The sequence below is a fragment of the Pelodiscus sinensis genome, chromosome 3 (assembly GCF_049634645.1).
Source record: "Pelodiscus sinensis isolate JC-2024 chromosome 3, ASM4963464v1, whole genome shotgun sequence".
NCBI classification, from domain to species: domain Eukaryota; kingdom Metazoa; phylum Chordata; order Testudines; family Trionychidae; genus Pelodiscus; species Pelodiscus sinensis.
The window spans coordinates 138298115-138320112 of record NC_134713.1 but is presented as its reverse complement, the minus strand read 5'-3'; the positions used below and the strand labels follow the sequence as shown (position 1 = coordinate 138320112).

Genomic DNA, 21998 nt, shown 5'->3' with positions numbered 1-21998 from the left:
TGCTGTATATGATACAAGCCATATTTAAAAGATTTTAGTTACATTTTTAACAAATTTTCCAAATATACTGAAGTTTCATGTACACTCCTACAGTTATTTGTTCCTCTCAAACATACTGTCGTGAATTAATCAATCAGATCAAAGATATTCTGGTTTTTAAAAACTCACTTTTGTTGACTCAAAAGAATTTTACGTGAATGCAAACATTAAGGATCTAAACACTACGGGGATCAAATTACATATTTGTGAACTTATATGGAAAAATATTGCCCAATATCACACCAATATCTAATCAACACTAGACTACAATCAACACTAATTAAATAAGCAAGGGCCTGATCCTGATATCTTCAACTCAAATAGACTTTAATGAGTTGAGAGAGGTGCTGGGTACCTGGCAGAATCAGGTCATTAGCAAGATCTTATTTTGTTAATATCCCATTGTAGCACCTTTATTTTAACTGTGATCTAACCACATTCCTTAAATAAGAATTGCAGTACACAAATGTCTTTTCTCATTAAAAGTGCCCAAGGTAAAGGGGTCTCATGATGGTCCACTACCTCATTAAATTGATTTAAGATTTCTGATGTTTCCTAAGATATCTTGAAAGGCATTCCTTTCTTCAGGAAAGACACATTTCAGCAGATATCAGATGAACGTATGACAACCATCTAACCAGCCTGCAGATTTAGGAATCCACATGTAGGCTGAGAAGATGCCTGCTCACACATGCACACACAACTGTTTAAATAATACTAGAAGAATCAAGGGAAGCATTATTATATGGATTTTTTTTGCTCTATTTCATTTCATTGTATAGTTATTGTTCACATGCTTAAGAAGGTGCTTTGAACCAACATAAATTCCAATTGATTAATTTACAGAAGAACAGCTGCTGAGCAAATAAGCACATGCAGTGCCCTTTTAAAATCTTCATTAATAAATGCCTTAGGAACCTTGTTGTGCCAACTCTTCTCATTGGCTTAACCAAATACCCACTGCAAAGTCAGAAAGTACAATATGGATTGCCTAGTTTTCTGGTTATGATTGAACTCATTCTCTAAGTTGCAAGGTAGGTCAGAGACTTGACCTAAGATTCTTCCACAAAATCCCTATATGGAATCATGATTGTAAGGGACCTCAAGAAGTTATCTAATTCAGTCCCCTTGACTCATGGCATGACTAAGCATTATCATTCTAGACCATCTCTGAGAGTCTAACCTACTTTTCAAAAGCACCATTAATGGAGATTCCACAACATCCCTAAGCACTTTAATACTTAAAAAGCACACACAGTTCGGAAGCTGTGCCAATGTACAACCTAAACCTCCCTTGCTGCAATTTAAGACCATTGTTTTTTGTCCTATCCTCAGAGGAGTACAATTTTTCTTCCTCTTACATGTAACAACCTTTTAGATACTTGAAAACATATGTCCTCCATCAGTCTTCTCTTTTCCAGACTAGCCCAGTTTCTTTAGCCCTGCCTCATAAGTAATTTTCTAGACCTTTAATAATCTTGATGCTCTTCTCTGGGTGTTTTTTTTCCCCAATTTGTTCTCGTCTTTCCTGAAAAGTGGAGAACAGAACACTCCAGTTGAAACCTCATCAGAGCAAAGTGGAAGAATTACTTATTGCATCTTCCTTACAACACTCCTGCTACTACATCCCAGAATGATTTTTTTCCCCTTCAATGGCATCACACTGTTGACTCATATTGCACATATTTAACTTTTGGCTTAAAAGCTGGTTCCCTTAGCACCGATTCCACAGTGCTGCCCGTCCCTACCGCCCGTCGCTGCTGCCTCCATTAGAGTGAGGGGTATGCGCGCAGGAGTCGCTCCTGCGAAGTAACCCCTGTCCGCGGCAACCTAGACCTGAGCAGAGGCTGCTTCATGGCAGCAGTCTCTGTGCACGGAAGGTCCTAAATCCCCACTGTGACTACCACACACAGGGACTGCTGCCGGCTGGGCAGGCAGCCCCAGCTCGGTTCTGCCTCACGCCAGGTGCGGGACAAAACCCTGCTGCGGCTCTGCAATTTAAAACACAGTAGGAGCTAAGGGGCAGGCTTCCCAGCTTCTACAGCCATTTAAATTGCAGATCTGCAGTGGGGTTTAGTCCTGCACCCAGCACAAGCCAGAACTGAGCCAGGCTGCCTCTTGACTACTCAATTAGTTAAATGCCCGCATTTTAACATCCCTAACCATCCACAAACTTTATAAGTGTACTCTATGGGGATGTCTACATAGCAGGGCTAAAGTTGAAATAAACTACGCAACTTCAGCTACGTCAACTGAGCAGCTTAAGTCAAAATAGATTAATTCGGCTTCTGACATGGTCTACACAACAGGAAGTTGAAAGAAGAACATTCTTCCTTCAACCTCCCTTACTCCTTGTGAAATAAGGGTTATAGGAGTCGGAGTAAGAAGTCCTTCAGCTCAACATTGTTTCAAAATAATAGCTTGTAGTATAGATGCACACTGTGTTATTTTGGAATAATGTCAGTTACTCCGAAATAACGCTGCTGTGTAGATTTACCCTACACCATTATATAAACCATTGATGAAGATAATGAACTGGACCCAGAAGTGATTCCTGGAGGACCCCGCTCATTATGCCCTTCCAGCATGACTGAACAATTGATAATTATTCTCTGGGAATGGTTTTCCAGTCATTTATGTGCTCACCTTATAGTAGCTCCATCTAAGTTGCATTTCCCTAGTTTGTTTATGAAAAGGTCATGCAAGACTTCAAAAGCTTTACTGAAGTCAAGATACACCACTTGTATGGCTTTCTCCCATCCACAAGGCTTGTTGCCTCAAAGAAAGCTATCAAGTTGGTTTGATTTGATTTTTTTATTAACAAATCCATGCTGACTTAATTATCAACGTATCTTCCAGAAGTTTGCAATTAATTACTTATTTTTCCAGATACTGAAGTTAAGATGACTGGTCTGTAATTCCCAGGGTTGTCTTTATTTCCCTTTTTATAGATTGGCACTACATTTGCTCTCTTCCAGTATATTGCAATCTCTCTCATATTCCATGATTTTTCAAAGATAATTGCTAATGGCTTAGGTATTTCTTAAGTCAACTGCATGAGTATTCTAAGATGAGTTTCATCAAGCCGTGGTGACTTGGAGACATCTAACATGTTTAAGAAATTTTTAACTTGTTCTTTTCCTATTTTAGTCTATGATCCTACCTCATTTTCACTGGCATTCTCTATGCTAGACTCCCAATCACCAATTTTCTTGGTGAAAATTAAAACAAAGTAGTTATTAGGGATCTCTGCCATTTCCACAATTTCTATTACTCCACACACAGAGACACTCATTGACTAAGGGTCCTATATACAATTTCAGGTTAAAGCATAAACCTAAGAGTTGATATCAAGCATCATATGACGACTCAAGTCCAATTTGTGCCTTTTGATTCTAGATAACACCTAGGATTGTGTAGTTACAAGCCACACACATTTTTGCTGCAATGTGGGATGTTACAATAAATAGGTTTAAGGTTAAAAATTTTGATTAAGGTTACTCTGGGCTGTGGTCCTACGCATGTGCTTCAACTTGTATTATTCTAAGAACATAAGAATGGCCATACTAGCTCAGATCAAGGTCCATCTAGTCTTCTGACAGTAGCTAATAGCAGATGCTTCAAAGGGAATAAAAAGGGGGAATTCTCAATGAGCTCCCGTCATCCAGTCTCAGCTTCTTGTATTTAAGAGATTTAGAGCCACCTAAGGAATGGGGTTACATCTCTGATCATATTGGCTAATTCTGACACTTATTACTTCTTTGCATTCTACAGTATTTACTTATTATATCTGGTACAGCATTGATCTTAAGCATTCTTGGCCTCTTGCAGCATTACTTGTATATGCTCTGTCCTGTGCTAATTTAGAGGACCTCTGCCTTGTTTCCTGCTTATTTGTTGTTTCTGTTGCCCAGAATATAAAGCAACGGGATTGGTTCCACATATCTGGTAGGGTTAAGCTGATTTTCCATGGAGTCATCTTCTGCCACTTGGCCAGCTGTATTTGCTGTGCTTTCCATGTGAAGTAAATTGTAGCACCTCTAGAAAGGAGGTCTGTTAGTTCCAGAAAAGTATTTTAACTAGAATGAACGTTTACTATAAATATTGAGAAGAGCGTAAAAATAAAATTCACCCATGATTTTCAGTTAGTTGGCCACTAGATGGCATGATAACACTGCTCTCTTTTTTCTTTTGTATGAAGCAGTGTTTCCCAAATGGTGCTCCGCGGAACCTGGGGTTCTGCGAAGCGAACGTAAGGGTTCCGTGAGAACCCGAACGCTCCCCTCCCCCCGCCCATAAAGAGACAGAGGAGCCCGGTGCGCAAAGACGCTGGCTCCTTCCCCGCTCCCCTTTCAGACATCTCCTGCGTCCCCCGCTGCCGCTCTGCTTTTACCAAGAGACCTAGCAGCAGCAACAGCTGCTTGTCCCGCTTCTGCCCGATCAACCCAAGATCCCTCTCCCGCGTCCCCTGCTGCCGCTCTGCTTTTACCACCGGAAAAAGCAGAGTGGCAGCGGGGGATGCGGGAGAGGGATCTTGAGTTGATCGGGCAGAAGCGGGACAAGCAGCTGTTGCTGCTGCTAGGTCCCTTGGTAAAGGCAGCATGTGTGTGTGTGGGGGGGGGGAAGAGTACTATCAGTGAGTGGAACACCGGAACTCCTACTCACTGTGAGGATCGGAACAAATCCCCATACACACTGTGAGGACACGTGGCTCCTGTGTGACACTAAGTTTAAGAATTCAATCTAATATCAAAATTCCCCATGGATCGTTGGTTAAAAGAAGGAACTTTAAAGAGAAAAGTGAGTACTTCAAACTCCAATATTTTTACTGAAACCAGCAAGGAAAATACTGAGGCAGCTCAAGTTAATTATGAAAAATTTCAGCTGACTAATAAGAAACGCAGGTATTGTGAGGACTATTTGGTATTTGGATTCACAAGCAACGGAAATGAAGATGCTCCAGGTGCCCAGTGTGTAGTGTGCAACAAAATATTATCTAATAGTTGTTTAGTACCTGCTAAATTGCGAAGACATTTTGAAACAAATCATCCAGAATAAAAAAACTAATGTTTTTATCTTTGTAAGCAAAAGCTTGAATCACTTGAAAAAAGTAAACTCTTCATGTCAAAAATTGCCAAATCTGATAATGAAAATGCAACAGAGGCATCTTACAAAGTAAGCTATTGTATATCGCTCGCCGAAGAAGCACACACTATTGGGGAATCACTCATAATACCATGTGCAAAAGATATTGTGATGTGTATGTTGGATCAGGAGTCTAGTAAAAAAGTTGAGGCTGTGCCACTATCAAACAATACTGTCACACGTCGTATTCACGATCTTGCTGCTGACATCGAGAAGGAGCTTATTTTTCAGCTGCATTTATGTGATGCATATATGCATTACAATTAGACGAGTCCACTGATGTTGCAGGTCTTGCATTTCTGCTTGTATTTGTCCGTTATGATTTTAATAGTTCCATTGAAGACGACTTACTTTTATGTGAATTTTTGCAAACCAATACAACTGGTGAGAATACATTCAATTGTATCAATAACTTTATGAAAACACATCAAATAAGCTGGGAAAAATGTGTTCATGTGTGCAGTGATGGTGCCAAAGCAATGGTAGGAACAGTGGCTGGCGCTGTAACATGAATAAAAAATGTAGCACCAAACTGCACCAGCAGTCACTGCATTCTCCAGAGACGCTCTGTTAGTTAAGAATATTTCTCCCTCTCTTAAAAATGTGTTGGACGAAGCAGTACAGATTATTAATTATATAAAAACTCGACCATTACAATCAAGACTGTTCAAAATTATGTGTGAAGATATGGGTAGTCAGCACACAGCCCTGCTTCTACATATAGAAGTCAGGTGGCTATCATGAGGAAAAGTGCTGGTTAGATTATTTGAATTGCGTCATGAGCTCTCCGCAAATCTGATGGATCACAAATTCCAACTGTCTGATCGTTTAACAGACTTTTTGTGGTTATCTAGAGTTGCGTATCTTGCAGACATCTTTACAAAACTAAATGAAGTAAATCTGTCGCTGCAAGGAAAGAATGTAAATATTTTTAATGCGAAAGACAAAATTTTGTCATTGTCACGGAAGCTACAGTTTTGGATCTCATCTGTAGGACGAAATGATTTGGATTGTTTACCAACTCTGAATGATTTCCTTGAAGAAAATGGATACAAACTTGATGAAGATATTCGCAGCGACATTGCAGATCATCTCCGCGATTTATACACGATCATTAAGTATTTTCCAAACATCAATGACAACGATAACTGGATTCGAAATCCATTAAGTTTAACAGAAAAGCCAGTCAGTTTTTCTACACAAGATTATGAAAACCTAATTGAAATCGCTTCAGATGGCCAATTAATACAAAAATTTAAAGATGTTTCTCCGATTACATTTTGGAATGACTTATGTCAAAGTCAAGAATATTCATCTTTATCAAGACGCTCAATTCGTCAGCTGTTACCCTTTGCCGGTACATACTTGTGCGAAACTGGATTCTCGAACTATGCAGCAATGAAAACGAAATATAGAAATCGACTGAATGCTGTGCCAGATATGCAAATCCAACTTTCTAGTATTAAACCAAATATAAAAAGAATTTGCCAAGAAAAGAAGAAAAACCACTCTTCGCATTGAAAGCTATGAATATAATTAATATTATTTGATAGTTTTATTTTTTGTACATATTTAATAGGATTTTTGGTGAATGTAAATGAATGGTGTTACATTCAATATGTTGAATTTAAATGAATGGTGATCTCATGACCATATTTAGCATCTTATTACTACCAATTGTGGTGTACTGGCAGTGTGTGTGTGTGTGTGTGTGTGTGTGTGTGTGTGTGTGTGTGTGTGTGTGTGTGTGTGTGTGTGTGTGTGTGTGTGTGTGTTTGCTCGACAAACTTAATCCCTGGCTAGGGGGTTCCTTGAAATTTTTCTGAGTTTGAAAGTCTTCCTTGGTCAAAAAAAAATGGGAAACACTGGTATGAAGAATTGGCCCAAATGATAGCCTCTACCCCTTCACAAATATCAGTTAATATGATTTCTGAAGCAATATTACATGAGTGATCATAAGACTGTTTACTTTTTTGTATAGTCCACATGCTATGTCCGTTTATTCTCTCCTATTTTATCATCTGAATAGTATTTAAATTCTTGAAGAGAAAGTTTAAAAAGCAGATCTCATTCTAAGTGTTGGTCGTTTATAAAGAACATAACTTACATGTGTGGACAGTCCTGTTAAGGTCTTCTTTATTAAAATATTAACACTGAAAGGATTAAAATTAATAGTTTAATTAGAGATTGCTACTGTATTTCATCTCTCATCAAGTTGTGTGAACGGTAGCAGAAATATGAAGAGCAGAAGAGGAGAACAAGGACATGAAGATCCTAGAGAATTTGATAGAGCAATGGTGAACTTGAAACAGGGTAAGAGGGCTCTGGAGTTTCCACAAAAGGACCCCAAATAATATCTAATGTTTTACAGCAAAGCAGTGAGACTCAGAGGCATGTGTTGTGAAAACTATGGAACCTATAAGAAAACATAGGGCTCTGGATGCATGGTGCACATAACCCTCAACTGAATACAACAGGGACCATCACTCTGAGAAGAATGGTAACATTCTAGCAAACTTTTTATAATAAAATGTAAACTTAATAATCATGTTTTCATCTTGTTCTCCTTTATACAGTGTTATTTCCTAATAGTATATACCTTCGTATAGCTTCTCTCTTCTCCTTACCATTCCAATATATTTTCCCTTAGGCTAATGTTTCTAAGTGTAAGCATATTTTTCTCTAACTTCATTAATTCTATTTTTTCCTGTTATGACCAGGGATTGACAAAGGTCAGCGAAATCTGCTCGCCAGTCCCGCACTGTGCATGTGCAAGACCCGCATTGTGCACGTGTGCGTCGCCTGTGAATGGGGCGACCGGCTAAAATCTACTCGCAACGGGCAAGTAGATTCAATGATTTGTTGAGCCCTGGTTATGACTGTGTTTTAATATTTCACCCTCCCATTAGTATTTTTGTCCCTGTTTAGCACTTCAGATTTTTTTTTATTCCTTCGGAAAGCTCCATTCTCTATTCCTTTCCTTCATACAGGAAGCTCTGTCTACACTATCAAATTTTGTCTCCAAAAACTGCCTTTTGTTGACAAAACAGTGAGCATTTCCACTGTAATTTGAATTTTGTCTGGAAAAACACCTACTTTTGGTGACAAAAATCTTCCACCCCTACAAGAGACTTTTTTCTTTTCTCCTCCCTTCAACAAAGAGACAGTGTAGACTCTGCTGTTTGTTTTCTCGATAGAACTGACTTCTGCTAGTATCCCACAATGCCTTTCTTGATAGCTGTGCTCAGTGTTTTGATTTCTGCTGCCTTTCAAAGCTCTGTGAAATATCTGACAGCTGAGTGAGCTGCTCCATTTGAGGAACAAAGAACAAATCATTGAAATGCTCCTTTTCTGCCCTGCACTAGGAACACAGCAGCAGCCACACTGCTGCTGCAGGGAGAATATAGGCGCTGTGCTACTTTGACATTCACAGAGCTACTCATAATGCTGCTCCCAGCAGCTGAGAACGCTATGGGAGAACTTTGAAGGAATCCCAAAAAGTGCAGGGATCACCTCTGCCTTCCCACAACACTGCATTGTGGGATACATATCCACCATGCACTGCTCACACTGTCCATTATGGTGTCCCCAATGTGGACATGATCTGTTGACAGAAAGAGCAAGCATGAAAAACCTCTGGAAATTTTTCTTTTCTTGACTATGCTGAAGAAAAAGTGTTCTTAAACAATATACATTTCGTTTTGAATAATTCAATTCAGTTGCCAAAGAATATGCATATAGCTCCTGTATTTGAGGCTTAGCAAGGATCAGAATACTGTTTCTGATTGCACTATTCCATTCTATTTACAGAAGACTCGTGATAGATGCTCAAAAGGAAAGGTAGTACTTTCAGTATTAGATCAGTGTGAAGAATTAGTCTAGGGGCCTATCCAGTATCATTTCAAATCCCAAAAGGAATCAAAATCTAAAGTAGTTATAAATTCTCCTGTGAAATATTTTTAAAATACATTGAAATGAAAATCATATTTTGAGTTTTTTTAAATGTAAACTTTGTAGCACAGAACTGATGAAACAAACAAGGCTGAATTTCAGCACTGATTTGAGAAGTGGGTTGTGCCCACAAACACTCATGATACCATCTACATTTTTAATAGTTTCTAAGGTGCTGCAAAACTATTCATTGTTTAAGTTTTTTCAGTTACAGACTAACACAGCTACCACTCAGACTGATTTGAGAGAGACAGACAGACAAACAAAATATTCTTTTTCATAACTGTGGAAGCAACCGACCAAAACATATTAGATTTTTTCATAAACAGTTTCTCCAAACTAGTTGATGGGTCACAGCTTAGAACTTAGTTCTTCTCTTAAAGAAGTCAAAGGAAGATATAAATATAGTAATAAGCAGAGATCAATTACTTACTGATGTAAATGCTAAAAGCTCCTCTTCAGTTAGCTTGTGTATTGGGTTATTCTTTTGGAAATCTATGCTGTAAATAGAATTATTTAGGTATAAATTAAATAATATCAATTCAGTCAATAGCATCTTTATATATAAAAGCGTGATTCTCAAATTTGCAAAATACTAAACATCTTTTAGAAAGTAATGTTATGAATTAAAAAATGTTTTATGATGTATGTGCAACAGAGGGTTTGGTCCTTTGTCCGTAAGTCACAGAGCATTAAAAAAGAAACACACACGTTTAGGTATGATACATCCAGTTAAAGTGGTTTTCAAAAGATGGTAACTGAGATAGATTGTTAAGCTCTTGAAAGTGGCAATTAATCTTAAGAATTTTTTCTTCCTTGACACTATCTTCTACAAGATGAGAACTAGGGATATTAAATATTGGTTAAATGAATAGTCAAGTAACTTCATGAACTCTTTATTGGTTAGTCAGTTATTCTATAGTCCCCAGTGCGCTCCTGGCCTCACTCCTGAGGAACCCGCTGCCACTCTGCATTGCTGCCCCTGGCGGACTGGCTGCCCACTGCCCTGTACTGCTGCTGTCTGACAAAGAGTCAGCAGCACGGGGTGGCAGCAGCCCCTGTGGGAGTGGGGGAGGGGTGGTCTGAGCTCCCGGACGCGGCGCGAGCTGGAACTGGGCCGGGCTGCGTGCCCACCCAGTTCCTAACACACTTTAAATGCGGAGATGCAGCAGAGATAAGTCCCAGACATGTTGCAGGCCAGGACTGAGCCAGGCTGCTGCCCAGCCTGCTAAAATATTTACTTGGGGGCAAGAGGAGGAGAAGAGAGAGAATGCATGTAGTCTATAGCATTAACCTATAAGCTTTTGCTTATCAGTTAATCGACTATACTATTACATACATAATGAAAGCAAAACTGTTTTATGAATTTGTTGTAGTTTTCTGCCATCAGAAAACTAGAGGAAGGATCTAATGTTAAGAGGGACACAGAATGAGAAGCAAACTGGCCAAAGAACGGGATTAGTTTCAATGGATATTACGTGTTTAGTTTCTTTTTATATCCACTCTCTTTCTGTAAATGAAGTGAGATATCTAGTTTCAGTTTATAAACAGTATCAATTGCAATTTATTAAACCAGTATTTTAAACCCACTGTTTGTCTTTCCAGAAACGTATATATATTCGGATTACTATTCAACGGATAATTTGACACAATCTTCTCCAAAAGGACAAACTCCATAAACTGTAAAGAGAGATACTAAATAGTAAAAGATTTCTGGAACCTGCAACTCATCTCAGCTTGTCAAAGAACAATGACAGAGAAATCCTCCTTCAGTAAGAGGCCAGCACAGCCTGTAGTGAGGAAAAAAAAAAAAGCCAAAAAACAGAGAATATGAGAGCAAGGATATCAGTCACAGTAGGAGGAAAGCCAAAGGAGGAAATGGGGACAAAGCTCCAATAACTGTTTTTTTCTTACACCAACTACTCAAAATAGCTCACCAAATCCCATAATGTAGGCTATGTGACATGTGAAACCCATCAAATGATACAAAAGGGAATGACAGGATGATAATTCCAGCTTCATGCGGAATTATATTAAGGCCTAAATCAAACTACCAATAAACAGAAACTACCACTGATACTTTATAATTGCTTTTTGCAAGTATGTGACATTGCAAGGTATAAAGAATATAATGATAACATTATTCAGGTAAATTTATAATTCTCATGGGAGCCATGGAACATGAAAAGTTATTATACTCTTCAATTCTGTACACTTCAAGTGGGAGTTTTTTGCTGCAAATCTAATTAGCCTCATATTCTAATAATAATTATACTTTGTATTATGCTGTACAGTTACATTATAGACAGAATAGGCAACTATGTACTTAGATTGTCACCATACAGTTGCATATTAATCATAACATTTTTATTCCTTGAATTTTGTCCATGGTCATGTCTATCTGGTTCCCTTCTTTGAAGCTGTTCATCCACTTTTACTCAAATTTTTCAATCATCATCAATATGAGGCAAAGTTAAAGCATGAAAGGTTTCACTGTGGATATAGTTAAAAGATCCTCAAAGTTAAAGACAACTAAAATCAAGCCATTACAATAGAAAGTGCAGGTATCCTAACAACAAGAGTGGCAGTGGCTCACTTGCTCTCTCTCTCTCTCTCTCATAAAATCTAAAATATGCAATGTAAATTATCTCATAAAGCTTGTAAAAGGGTAACAAGCACTAGAGCTGAAGATAAACCACTTAAAACTACAGTGATCAAGGGAATAATATATTTTTAACAATGATTGACAGAGTTGTTGAAGCCATTACACTTGTGGAAAAATACAATTTTCTTCCATACTTCAATAGCTGCCTTTTCAGTTGTCACAGAACCTAAATTCAGCATCTAGTTGATGTTCACACATTATAAGAAGATGAAGCTTTTCCTCTGCTTTCATTAGTAGTAAACATAAGTTTGAATTGCATGATTTTTTCCATATGGATACCCAGAAAGCTTCTAACATGAACCCACTTGGATACTTAAGATACTAATGTTCAACCCTTCAATGAATCCACCAAAATGAAAGTGAAGGCAGGAAGTGAGACTCATCTGCAGGAGATGACAATCTGCCAAATAGCTTTTGGACATGGAGTCCTTTTTGGACTAAAAGATGACAAACCAATAAATCAAGGTAACTATTCTCTATAAGATATAGGTCACCAGTTAAAACCTTCCCTAAAGCTCCTCAATCAACGGTCTTCAATGTAGGGTAATTCTCATGGGGGACAAGTAACATTTCCTTGAGATAGGATAACCAGGATATGAAAATCTAATTTAGTGCTATAGGTAAGGATAGATGATCCTGCTCTACTATTTTCCTAGCCACCAGAGTTTTGTCAGAGAAAGCAGTTTGATGGTCTGATCAAATGAATCACAAATTTTCTGTCTTCCATGTCTTTTTCTCCCAAAATCTGGAACAGAAGAGATCCAACTTTAATTAGCCATTCCATGTAGCTAGGTCAATCTTGTGGGATCCACCATGCCAGGGATAATAGCTAAGAAACTTTCCTGGTCAGCTCCTGCTCTCATATAGACAAGTTTAGGTGACTCAGTCAGCCTACATTTAAAGATTAAGTAAGAAGGCCAAAGGATAATTCAGAGAGTTTTCATAATGCAATTGTTGTGCCCGTATGACTACCACATGACCCATTTTTGGCAAAAGCAATTTGATTCTAAAGAGTGGTGGCCAGACACTATTCTGATCACTATTCTATGCACTATGATGATTGGAAGTTGGAATCAAACAGAGAGAAGAGTTGTAATCATCTGGGATTTTTCCAAGTAATCATCTCTGGCATCCAAGGAAGTGATAAAGATGAGAAAAAGGATGTCCGTGCTGGGGCACAAGCAGCTGCAATTGGGCATTTAATACATTATCGAATACTCTAGCCACCCAAATGAAGATTGACTGAAAAGGTAACTAAAACCAAGAAGTTTAAAATGAAAGGTGCAATAGCAAAGACAAAAAAATCCACAGAAAGCTTATAAGACACAATACACAAAGTAACATGTTATTGTATGTAAAGAGAAAATGAAATGTGCTTCACCAAACTACTTTTAATGGGTTTCTCTCTCTCCTCCTGACCACCATCCGGGTGTAAGACTACCAGAACGTTAAAAGTGAATCTGAGATTAAACACATTAATTCCATGTTGGCTTCAATATACTGTATGAGGTGTTTCTTGGATTTTGATGCAGACAGCTGCAATGAGGTATTAAGACTTTTAAAAACATTTAATAACCTCTTAAAATTTTATTTGAAGGAAAACATTTGTAATACTGTTTTGTATCATTACTTAAGCATTTTAACCAGTTTGAATCTAAGAATTTTTGCAGGACAACACATTTTGCGTTCTGTGAATTAAACAAAATCCTATGTATTTGTGGTTAAACAGTCTTTCAATAGCTGAAACGCTATTTAACTCACACTGTTATCCCTTAAGAAATGGGACCAGATCCTCTCTCTCTCAGCTATCGCAAAGCTCCTCTTTTTTCAGTGGGATTTCTGTGACTCTGAAGTCTTTATTTACATTAGGAAAAGTATTCATTGCTAGGAATGGGAGTCAGTAAAATATGCCATAAGTGGTCATTAACAATAATTATAAGAAAAGACCAGAACAAACCATGATCTGCAACATTTCAGAAATAATTTTAAAACTGAAAGCTATAGATTCTTTGGGGGTGCCAAACTAAGGAAACTTGAGCTAGGACTCTTCCCTTAACATATTGCATCCTTTATCACAGGGGTGGAGAACCTAAGGCCCATGGGCCCTATATAGCCCTTGGCTTGGCTGGATCAAGCCTCCGAGGCTTAAGGTTCCCCCCCCAGCACTGGGAAGCCCACTCTGGTGCTCAAGCCCCACTGCTGCTCCACCACAGGGTTGGAGCAGACAAAATCTAATAGGGTGGGGCCCCCAGGCTGTGGTGTACAAGGGGAATGTGGGAAATGTCTTTTTCCTCCTCTGTCAGGGGCCATGTCAAAGAAGGGTCTTTTTCATTTTTCTTCTCACTTTTGTGGCCCGCAACTGATTTTTCTGTGGGTCAGTGGCCAGACCCAAAAAAGATTCTCTACCCCTGCTTTATGACGACAATGTGCCAAGGGCAGTCACTCCAAAGCACCACTTCTTCACCATCAAAACCACACAGGAGTTGAGAGCCAGAGCCTAAAGCTGGGCAGGTACATGCTTCGTAATACGAAAGGAAGATCACTAAAATTTAGAGAATCCTTCCTTTCACCAAAAGAATCTGCTGTTAACCATAAGTTCAAATGTACAGGCAGTCCCCGGGTTACGTACAAGATAGGGACTGTAGGTTTGTTCTTAAGTTGAATCTGTATGTAAGTCGGAACTGGCGTCCAGATTCAGACACTGCTGAAACTGACCGCCAGTTCTGACTTACATACAGAATCAACTTAAGAACCCCAGGCGTCCCCAAGTCAGCTGCTGCTGAAACTGATCAGCAGCTGATTCCAGGAAGCCCGGGGCAGAGCAACTCTGCCTCGGGCTTCCTGTAGTCAGCGCTGGTCAGTTTCAGCAGAAGCTGACTTGGGGACGCCTGGGGCAGAGCAGCTGGGGTGCTACTGGACCAACCCAGCAGCACCCCATCTGCTCTGCCCCAGACGTCCTGATTCAGCCGCTGCTGAAACTGACCAGCAGCGGCTGAATCAGGACCTGGGGCAGAGCAGCTGGGGTGCTGCCGGGTTGGTCCAGTAGTGCCCACGGGTGCTGCAGGACCAATCGGCAGCGCCCCAGCTGCTCTGCCCCAGAGTCCAAAACAAAAGCCTGGTCTGCTGTGGGGGGGAGCACACTAGCTGCGCCCCCCCCCCCAGCAGACCAGGGACACGGGGAGCAGAGCCGCAGCGGCAGCGGGGTGCCGCGCCTCTGAGGTTTTGCTCTGGCAAAGCCTCAGAGGCGAGGGACCCCGCCACGGCTGCGGCTTCAGTCTGGGTGCCTGTGGTCTGCTGGGGACGGTCCCCAGCAGACCACAGGCACCCTGACTGAAGCCGCAGCCGCGGGGGGGGTCCCGACGTAAGTCGGATCCGCGTAAGTCGGGGACTGCCTGTACTTACAATCAATTCAGTATCCAAGTAGTCTTTTCTATACAGGTTCTTATATCATACTCATCACCTTAGTTCTAGCGCATCATCCAGAAGCACACTAGCAACATGACTAACTACCAGAGTAGTTTGTTCTTTCATCTTCTCTACAGGGGGGAGAACTGTGCGCCCAGTGGAGTGACTATAAGTGTATTCGCAGCAGCTCTTCTGCTCTCAATGCTGTCAAGTACAATTCAACCTTTTTTCTCGTACTGTATGATCTTAATGTTGTTCTGGGAAATAATCCACAATTTGGAGGTGAACCATGCACAATCCAAGTGCAAATTTCACTGTAAATACATTCTATGGCAAGGTCCTTTGGTTTTGGTTATATTTTGTTTATTATTTTAGGAATTTATCAGTGTTTTACAGAAATTAATGAAAATCACTGCAAAAGTTTTTCTTCACAATTGCTTGGGGTTAACATTGGGAGACTGGAGAAAAGAGAAAAAAACAAACTACTTTTGACCTGACTCACCACAAGGAGAGATGGAGGCTCAGAAATCTGAGTTAATCAGGTTTCTAAGACAAAATTTCTCCTTCCAGAGCAGACAGCGAAGTCCAGGGAAATCTGACATCTTTTCTTAGGACTCTAGCACCTCATCTTCATTAATTTTTAAGGGCATGTTAGCAGCTGTTCTGTTTTAATTGATTGAAAATATTCATGAGGGTTTTTTTTAAACACACTTCAGAAAATTCAAAGGAAATTTTACAAAAAGGAACTAAGATACCAATAAACTTACCAAACTCCAAGGATAACAGCAAGCTCCTCTGCACACAGGTCAGGCAACTGGTACTGATCAGCATCTGCTAATTTGATCTCATTTAGTACTGTGTCATCATTTAAATCATAATTCTGTTGAAAAATATTTTAAAATAAATAAAAATATTTCAGTAATAATGTTAAGATTATTTTGTTATCTCTAGTATCACATGGGAACATATTTTACTGTTTGAAAGTCATAATAAATATTTTATAAAATATTTTATAAAATAGCTGAACTGAAAATAAGCTTTTATAACTCTTTAGCAACTACTTCTCCAGCTGAAACAGAGGAAATGAACATCATCCACTCCTTTTCTGACAGAAGGATAGTCATTTTTGTGATGGAGAATGTCAAAGACGCGACACTGGGGGTATTTTCAGTGCTCTAATAGGAAAATGAACATTGTTTCAGAGAGAGAAGAGCAAAAATTATGACTATTCTTACTGTTTTTCCGGTTACCAACACCATCCAAGAAAGAGGCTGTTTTTATGGTTTATGACTATAGAAAATGCATTTTATAATGGCTCTCAGTAATTATCTTATGTTTCAATACTCATTGGGCATGCAGTGTTCTCGGATTACTGACCCTTTAAATGGTGAAGTTAAAATTAGGACCTAAAATTAATCTACAAAGTCAATAATCCTGAACTAATCATGAGACCAAAAAACTTGAATATGGCAGCAGTACAAAATTCTTAGAACTAAAACAATATGTCAAATAAAACAAATAAGTTCTATTAATCTCCTCCCTCAAAACAAACAGGAGTTTTGTGTGAAAATATTCAGCTCTGCTCTCTTTTTCAAGTACATTTCAAGACTATGTAATATGTTACTATTCACCACAGTTTCTATGTATTGACTAAACATTGGCAACCAAACATTATGTATCCTCTTTTAATATGAGGCAGAAACTTTAGACCAGATAGCAATTTTATGTAGGGATTCTACTTCATCAAAAGTAACAGAAGCTCTATTAAGGATCCTAAGATAATCAATAAGCAGTTTCCAAGTTCTGATCTATAAACCAGAGAAATTTTCTATTATCAGTCATTAGGCTGACTGAACAGGTACAGAAGCTTCAGGGAGTAGCCCAGTTAGTCTGTACAGAAAAAAACAACCAATGTTCTGGTAGCACTTTATAGACTAACAAAACATGTAGATGGTATCATGAGCTTTCATGGGCACAGCCCAGTTCTTCAGATGACCAGAGTTTTGAACCATCTACATGTTTTGTTAGTCTATAAAGTGCTACCAGACCTTTGGTTGTTTTTTTCTGAACAGGTACAGTTAGCGTTAACTTACTTATGTAAGATGGCCAACTGAAATATGTTACACTAAGTTTAGATAGTATCAGAGGGGTAGCCATGTTAGTCTGAATCTGCAAAAGCAATGAGGAGTCCTGTGGCACCTTATAGACTAACAGATTTATTGGAGCATAAGCTTTCGTGAGCAAAGACCCATTTCGTCAGATGCATTCATCTTTGCCCACAAAAGCTTATGCGCCAATAAATCTGTTAGTCAATGAAGTGCCATAAGATTAGACAATGTCTTACAAATATATTTTTACAAAACAAGCTGACAAACTACATATAAAAAAAATATTCAGGACTTGGTTTTTAACAGGGATGTAAAAAACTGCAAAACTGTAAAAAACTGTAAAAAACTACAATTGTTAACTGGTTAAATGATTTGTTTAACTGTATAATCACAGGCAACAGGAGCTGCTTTTGTCCCACCATAGCTGAGGCAGACTCCAGCTGGCTGGGCCAGTTAAATGGTTACCTTTTAAGTAGGCAGATAAGCCATGTGCTTACCAGGTTAACATCTTCCATCCCTAGTTTTTATATATCAATTAAGGTTAATTCAACAACATACAACATTGTATTCAGAGCCCTAACCTAACACCTACATCTCAGGCCTTGCTTTCATGCAAACTTACACCTATTTTACTAAGCACATGATTTTGAGCAATTTAGTTTAACCTGTGCAAGGGATGGTCTAGACAGTATTTGGTCCTGCCATGAGGGCAGGGGACTGGACTCGATGACCTCTCGAGGTCCCTTCCAGTCCTAGTATTCTATGAGTTTAAATCTGACTATAGAAAAGGCCTCTAAAATGTAGTCCCTCGGCTCTAGTCTCTTACCTTCTGGAAACAAAAAAGTTTGAAACTGTTTGTTCTGATACACAAAATATATTTTCTCAAGCTGCAACCAGACACACAAAGGCTACATCTCCTTTACAAGTGAAGGGTGTGATTCCCATTCACACTAGCTTTCATAGAAATAACATTAATATAAATAGTGGAGCCATGATAACATGGATCACAGCTGCAGAGGCCCAATTTGTTCTTACTAAGCATGCACCCACTGGTTTTCATCTGCTTCTGCTATCCAGGTTACTGTGGCTACAGTGCAATTTATACTCATGCATACTTGTGCTAAGTCTCATTATGTGACTAGGGGAAACTACACACCTAGCTCATAGAGAATTAGCAGCTTAAAGCTGGCCAGCACTAGAAATGTTAAAATACATGTAACTGATTAACCATGTAACTGCTGAAGATTTCAGTGATTACACTGTTACACCCAAGGCGGCAGCCAGCTCCCTGGTTGCCAGTGTGTGCCAACTGGCTTTTGGTGCACACTGGCTCCTGCCTGCCACTCTGCTCCCGGGGAGCCAGCTCCTGCCCCATGCTGCTTCTCTGATACAGAAGCAGCAGTATGGAGTGGCAGGTGGATCCCCGGGGGGGAGTGCCCATGAGGAGCTGGCTTTTACGCCAGCTCCCTGCGCGTTCACCTGGCATTGGCTGCTGTCGGAAGACAGGATACTGGGTTAGATGGGCCATTGGTCTGACCCAGTCTGGCCGTTCTTATGATGGTAAAATGTACGCAGCAAAATTATAGGTAAGATTTTCAATTCCATGTTATGATGTTACCAGCAGTGCTCAAAACTAGACAGTTCTGCCTAGGCAGTTCTGCCTAGGCAGAAGTTGTTCAATAAGCCAAAGGAACATGTGGTTATCTCAATTTACATGCAAATAATTAACAGCGTCCTCAAGACAGCAGAGGGAGGGGATCGCAGGAAACAGCCCAATTTGAATTTCAGAAAACATATGAGGGGAACAAAAAAACAACAACAAAGAGCTTGGAGGTTCCTCTACCACCAGACTATGTTGCCTTCCTTGTGACTTTTATAAACTTTACTTGGAAGGGCAACATTCAGAAGAATCCATTTTAAATGTTGACTGGACTATCAAGGAATGGAGCAGAATACCCCATGTTATGTTCAAGGCAATAAAAGGCATCAGCACCTTTGGATCTCTGGGAGACATCCTGACTTAGGAAAGACGCAGTTTTAATCTTGCTGAAAGACTGTGGGTGAGACAGGCCCTCCCTCTTGAGCAAAAGTCTTAAACCAAGGCTTGCTAGATTAAGGTTTAGACTTACGTTTTTATTTGCTTATATTTATTTTTAAATTTACTTTAAATCTTATTTTCTTTCATTAATCAACTCGTTTCACTTTTAATATAAACCAATCCAGTGTTGTGTGTACACTGAATTGTTTGGTAACTCCAGTAAAAACAAACTGTTGACTCATAGGGCAACAAATCTTAATATATTGACTGTTCAGGAGAGAGCTATACACTGCAAAGCATATGTTTTAGGGAAAATCTGGGACTAGGTGTGCATTTGGGCCATTCTTCAAGTAGTAACCAAGGAAGTCAGCGTGTGACTGGTGTGTTGCTGGCAAACTGCTGGAGTTCAAGCTGCTGGACCACGGCCTGTGGCTACACTCAGTTGCTCAAGATGTAACCTGCATGCTGGTTGGAGAGCTATGAGCACCTGCACCCAAGCCTTCTCAGGCATCTAGGATTGCATGTCAAGCATTGACACAACCCTTACTGATCTGGACTGGCCCACAGAATGATTTTGTTCTTCGATGGAAATTGCTCTGTACCTCTCAACATTTAATGCTGATTTTACTCTAAAGAGTCAGACAGGGCATCATGAGGTGCTAGAAACTCATAGTAAGGCATTGTTATCTCAGTTCCATTTTCAGCTATGAAAGGGTCCAAGTGTGTGTCTCTTGAAGAAGAAAATAAGGGCAGGGACAGACACATGATTACTAGGTGTACTTTCTTTAAAACATTGTTACACTAAGTAACGCCTTTTAAAATCTGTGTACTATATGGCTATGTCTAGACTGTAAGCCTCTTTTGAAAGAGGCTTTTTCGAAAGCATCTTTTGAAAAAGCCTCTTTCAAAAAAGAGCGTCTAGATTGCAAGCAGTACTTTCGAAAAAGCAAGCCGCTTTTTCGAAAGAAAGCAGCGAGTGAGTCCGGATGCTCTCTTTCTAAAAAGCCCTGTTGGCATTCAAGAATGCCTTTTTTCGAAAGAGCACTTTCAAAAAAAGGCGTTCTTCCTCGTGAAATGAGGTTTACCGCCGTCGAAAGAAAAGTTGCGTTCTTTCGATTTAATTTCGAAAGAATGCGGCTGCAGTCTAGACGCAGGTGAAGTTTTTTCGAAAAAAGGCTACTTTTTTCGAAAAACCCCTGAGTCTGGACACAGCCTATGAGTTTAAGAGGAAAACATGTGCCATGTGAATGTGTGATCCCAAGATATGGATATAAGCTACACATGAAAATCTGTGCATTTACCAGAAGAAGACAGTCACAAAAGCCATATAACTCATTTCAACAATTTTTATACATGTATAAATATCAATTACAAATAAAACAGACAATAGAAGTACTATCCTAATCTCTGGTTGTCCCTTACAAAACTCAAAATTCACAATAATAAACAAATTAAACCAAGTAAGTCCATTACTAATAGTCCCACAACCATAATAAAAAAAATCAGAATAATTAAGAAGTCTATCCTATTCACATTCCAGCCCTTCTCCACAAATGTTCAAGAAAATTTCTGTGTGTTGTAAATGGGTGTTAAAAATCCTGACCTACCAAACAAACCATTTATTTCTAATATATACCTTTGTTAAATTTTCTAGAGGAGTAGAAGCTGGGCTCAGCTCATGATGAGGAATGATGACATCTTTCCTTTGGACATCAAGTATAAGCTGTGCTACAAGCTTTTCCTGAAATCGCGTCCTTTTCCCCAAAGCACCTACAAAAATTAAGATATATTTATTGACTATCATGAAAAAACAGAATTTCTAGCATTTCTTGGAAAATGTGCAAACTTCATGTAAAATAAAAACAGAAGAAGTAACCTATTAAATCCAGGAGTTTTTATATATTTCTAATTATGGTTCTTAAAATATTGGACTTTAAACTTCAGGGCTCACTACTGGACACCTTTTAAAAAAATACAGATTGAACTTCTCTAGGCTCTTTCTGGTCTGACAACATCCGTAATCCATCATGATTTTAGTTAGCTGGATGTCCACTTATCATGGTTGTGGCCACATTGCCCATGGCCTCATAATGCTTGGTTACAGCTGTCAGCCCTGGCGCTCAGTGTTCTGTGCTGTTTTTTAGCTCTAATTTACCCCTAAATGCCCTCTAAGAGCCCAGTAAGCAATGGAAGCATTGGTAATGTTGCTAGAGAATATCGACCACCCCCGTGGTTCAGCAAATTCTGTTTTGGCACCAGTCAGGTCCAGAGGGTGCCGGACTAGAGAAGTTCAACCTGTATTTATTTTCATGATGAAAAAAAGTTTAGTGAATAAAGACTATAGTCATTAAGTAATATTTGATACGTCCTTTTTAAAAAATGAAATCATTCTTAAAAAGCTTTAAAATTACATTTGCCAGTGGTTGCACATTTAACATAAAAACAAGACTTTTTTTGATGATGTAACATTCCTCCTATCCAGCCAAAACATGAGTGTCAAGTACATTTGTCTTATAATGCCAACAATTCCCACATATTCATTTAGTTTGTCTTCACAGTAGACATCCTTCATAATCCTTCGGATAGATTTATTGACAGAAACAATGATACTTTTCTTTTAGGAGTCTCTCTCCACGTTCAGTTCTGG

The 21998-nt window shown here is 39.2% G+C and overlaps 1 protein-coding gene across 3 annotated transcripts in view; it reads right to left on the bottom strand.

Annotated features, from left to right (window-relative positions):
* TTC27 (tetratricopeptide repeat domain 27) overlaps nt 1–21998 on the bottom strand; it is a 174602-nt gene that overhangs the window by 114900 nt on the left and 37704 nt on the right. For all 3 annotated transcript variants that reach the window (XM_006131309.4, XM_006131310.4, XM_025188780.2), the window contains exons 7-9: nt 20988–21121; nt 15973–16085; nt 9569–9635 (exon numbers count right to left, since the gene is read on the bottom strand). In XM_006131309.4, coding sequence (XP_006131371.2) covers nt 9569–9635; nt 15973–16085; nt 20988–21121 — 314 coding nt within the window. The remainder of the gene's footprint in view (nt 1–9568; nt 9636–15972; nt 16086–20987; nt 21122–21998) is intronic.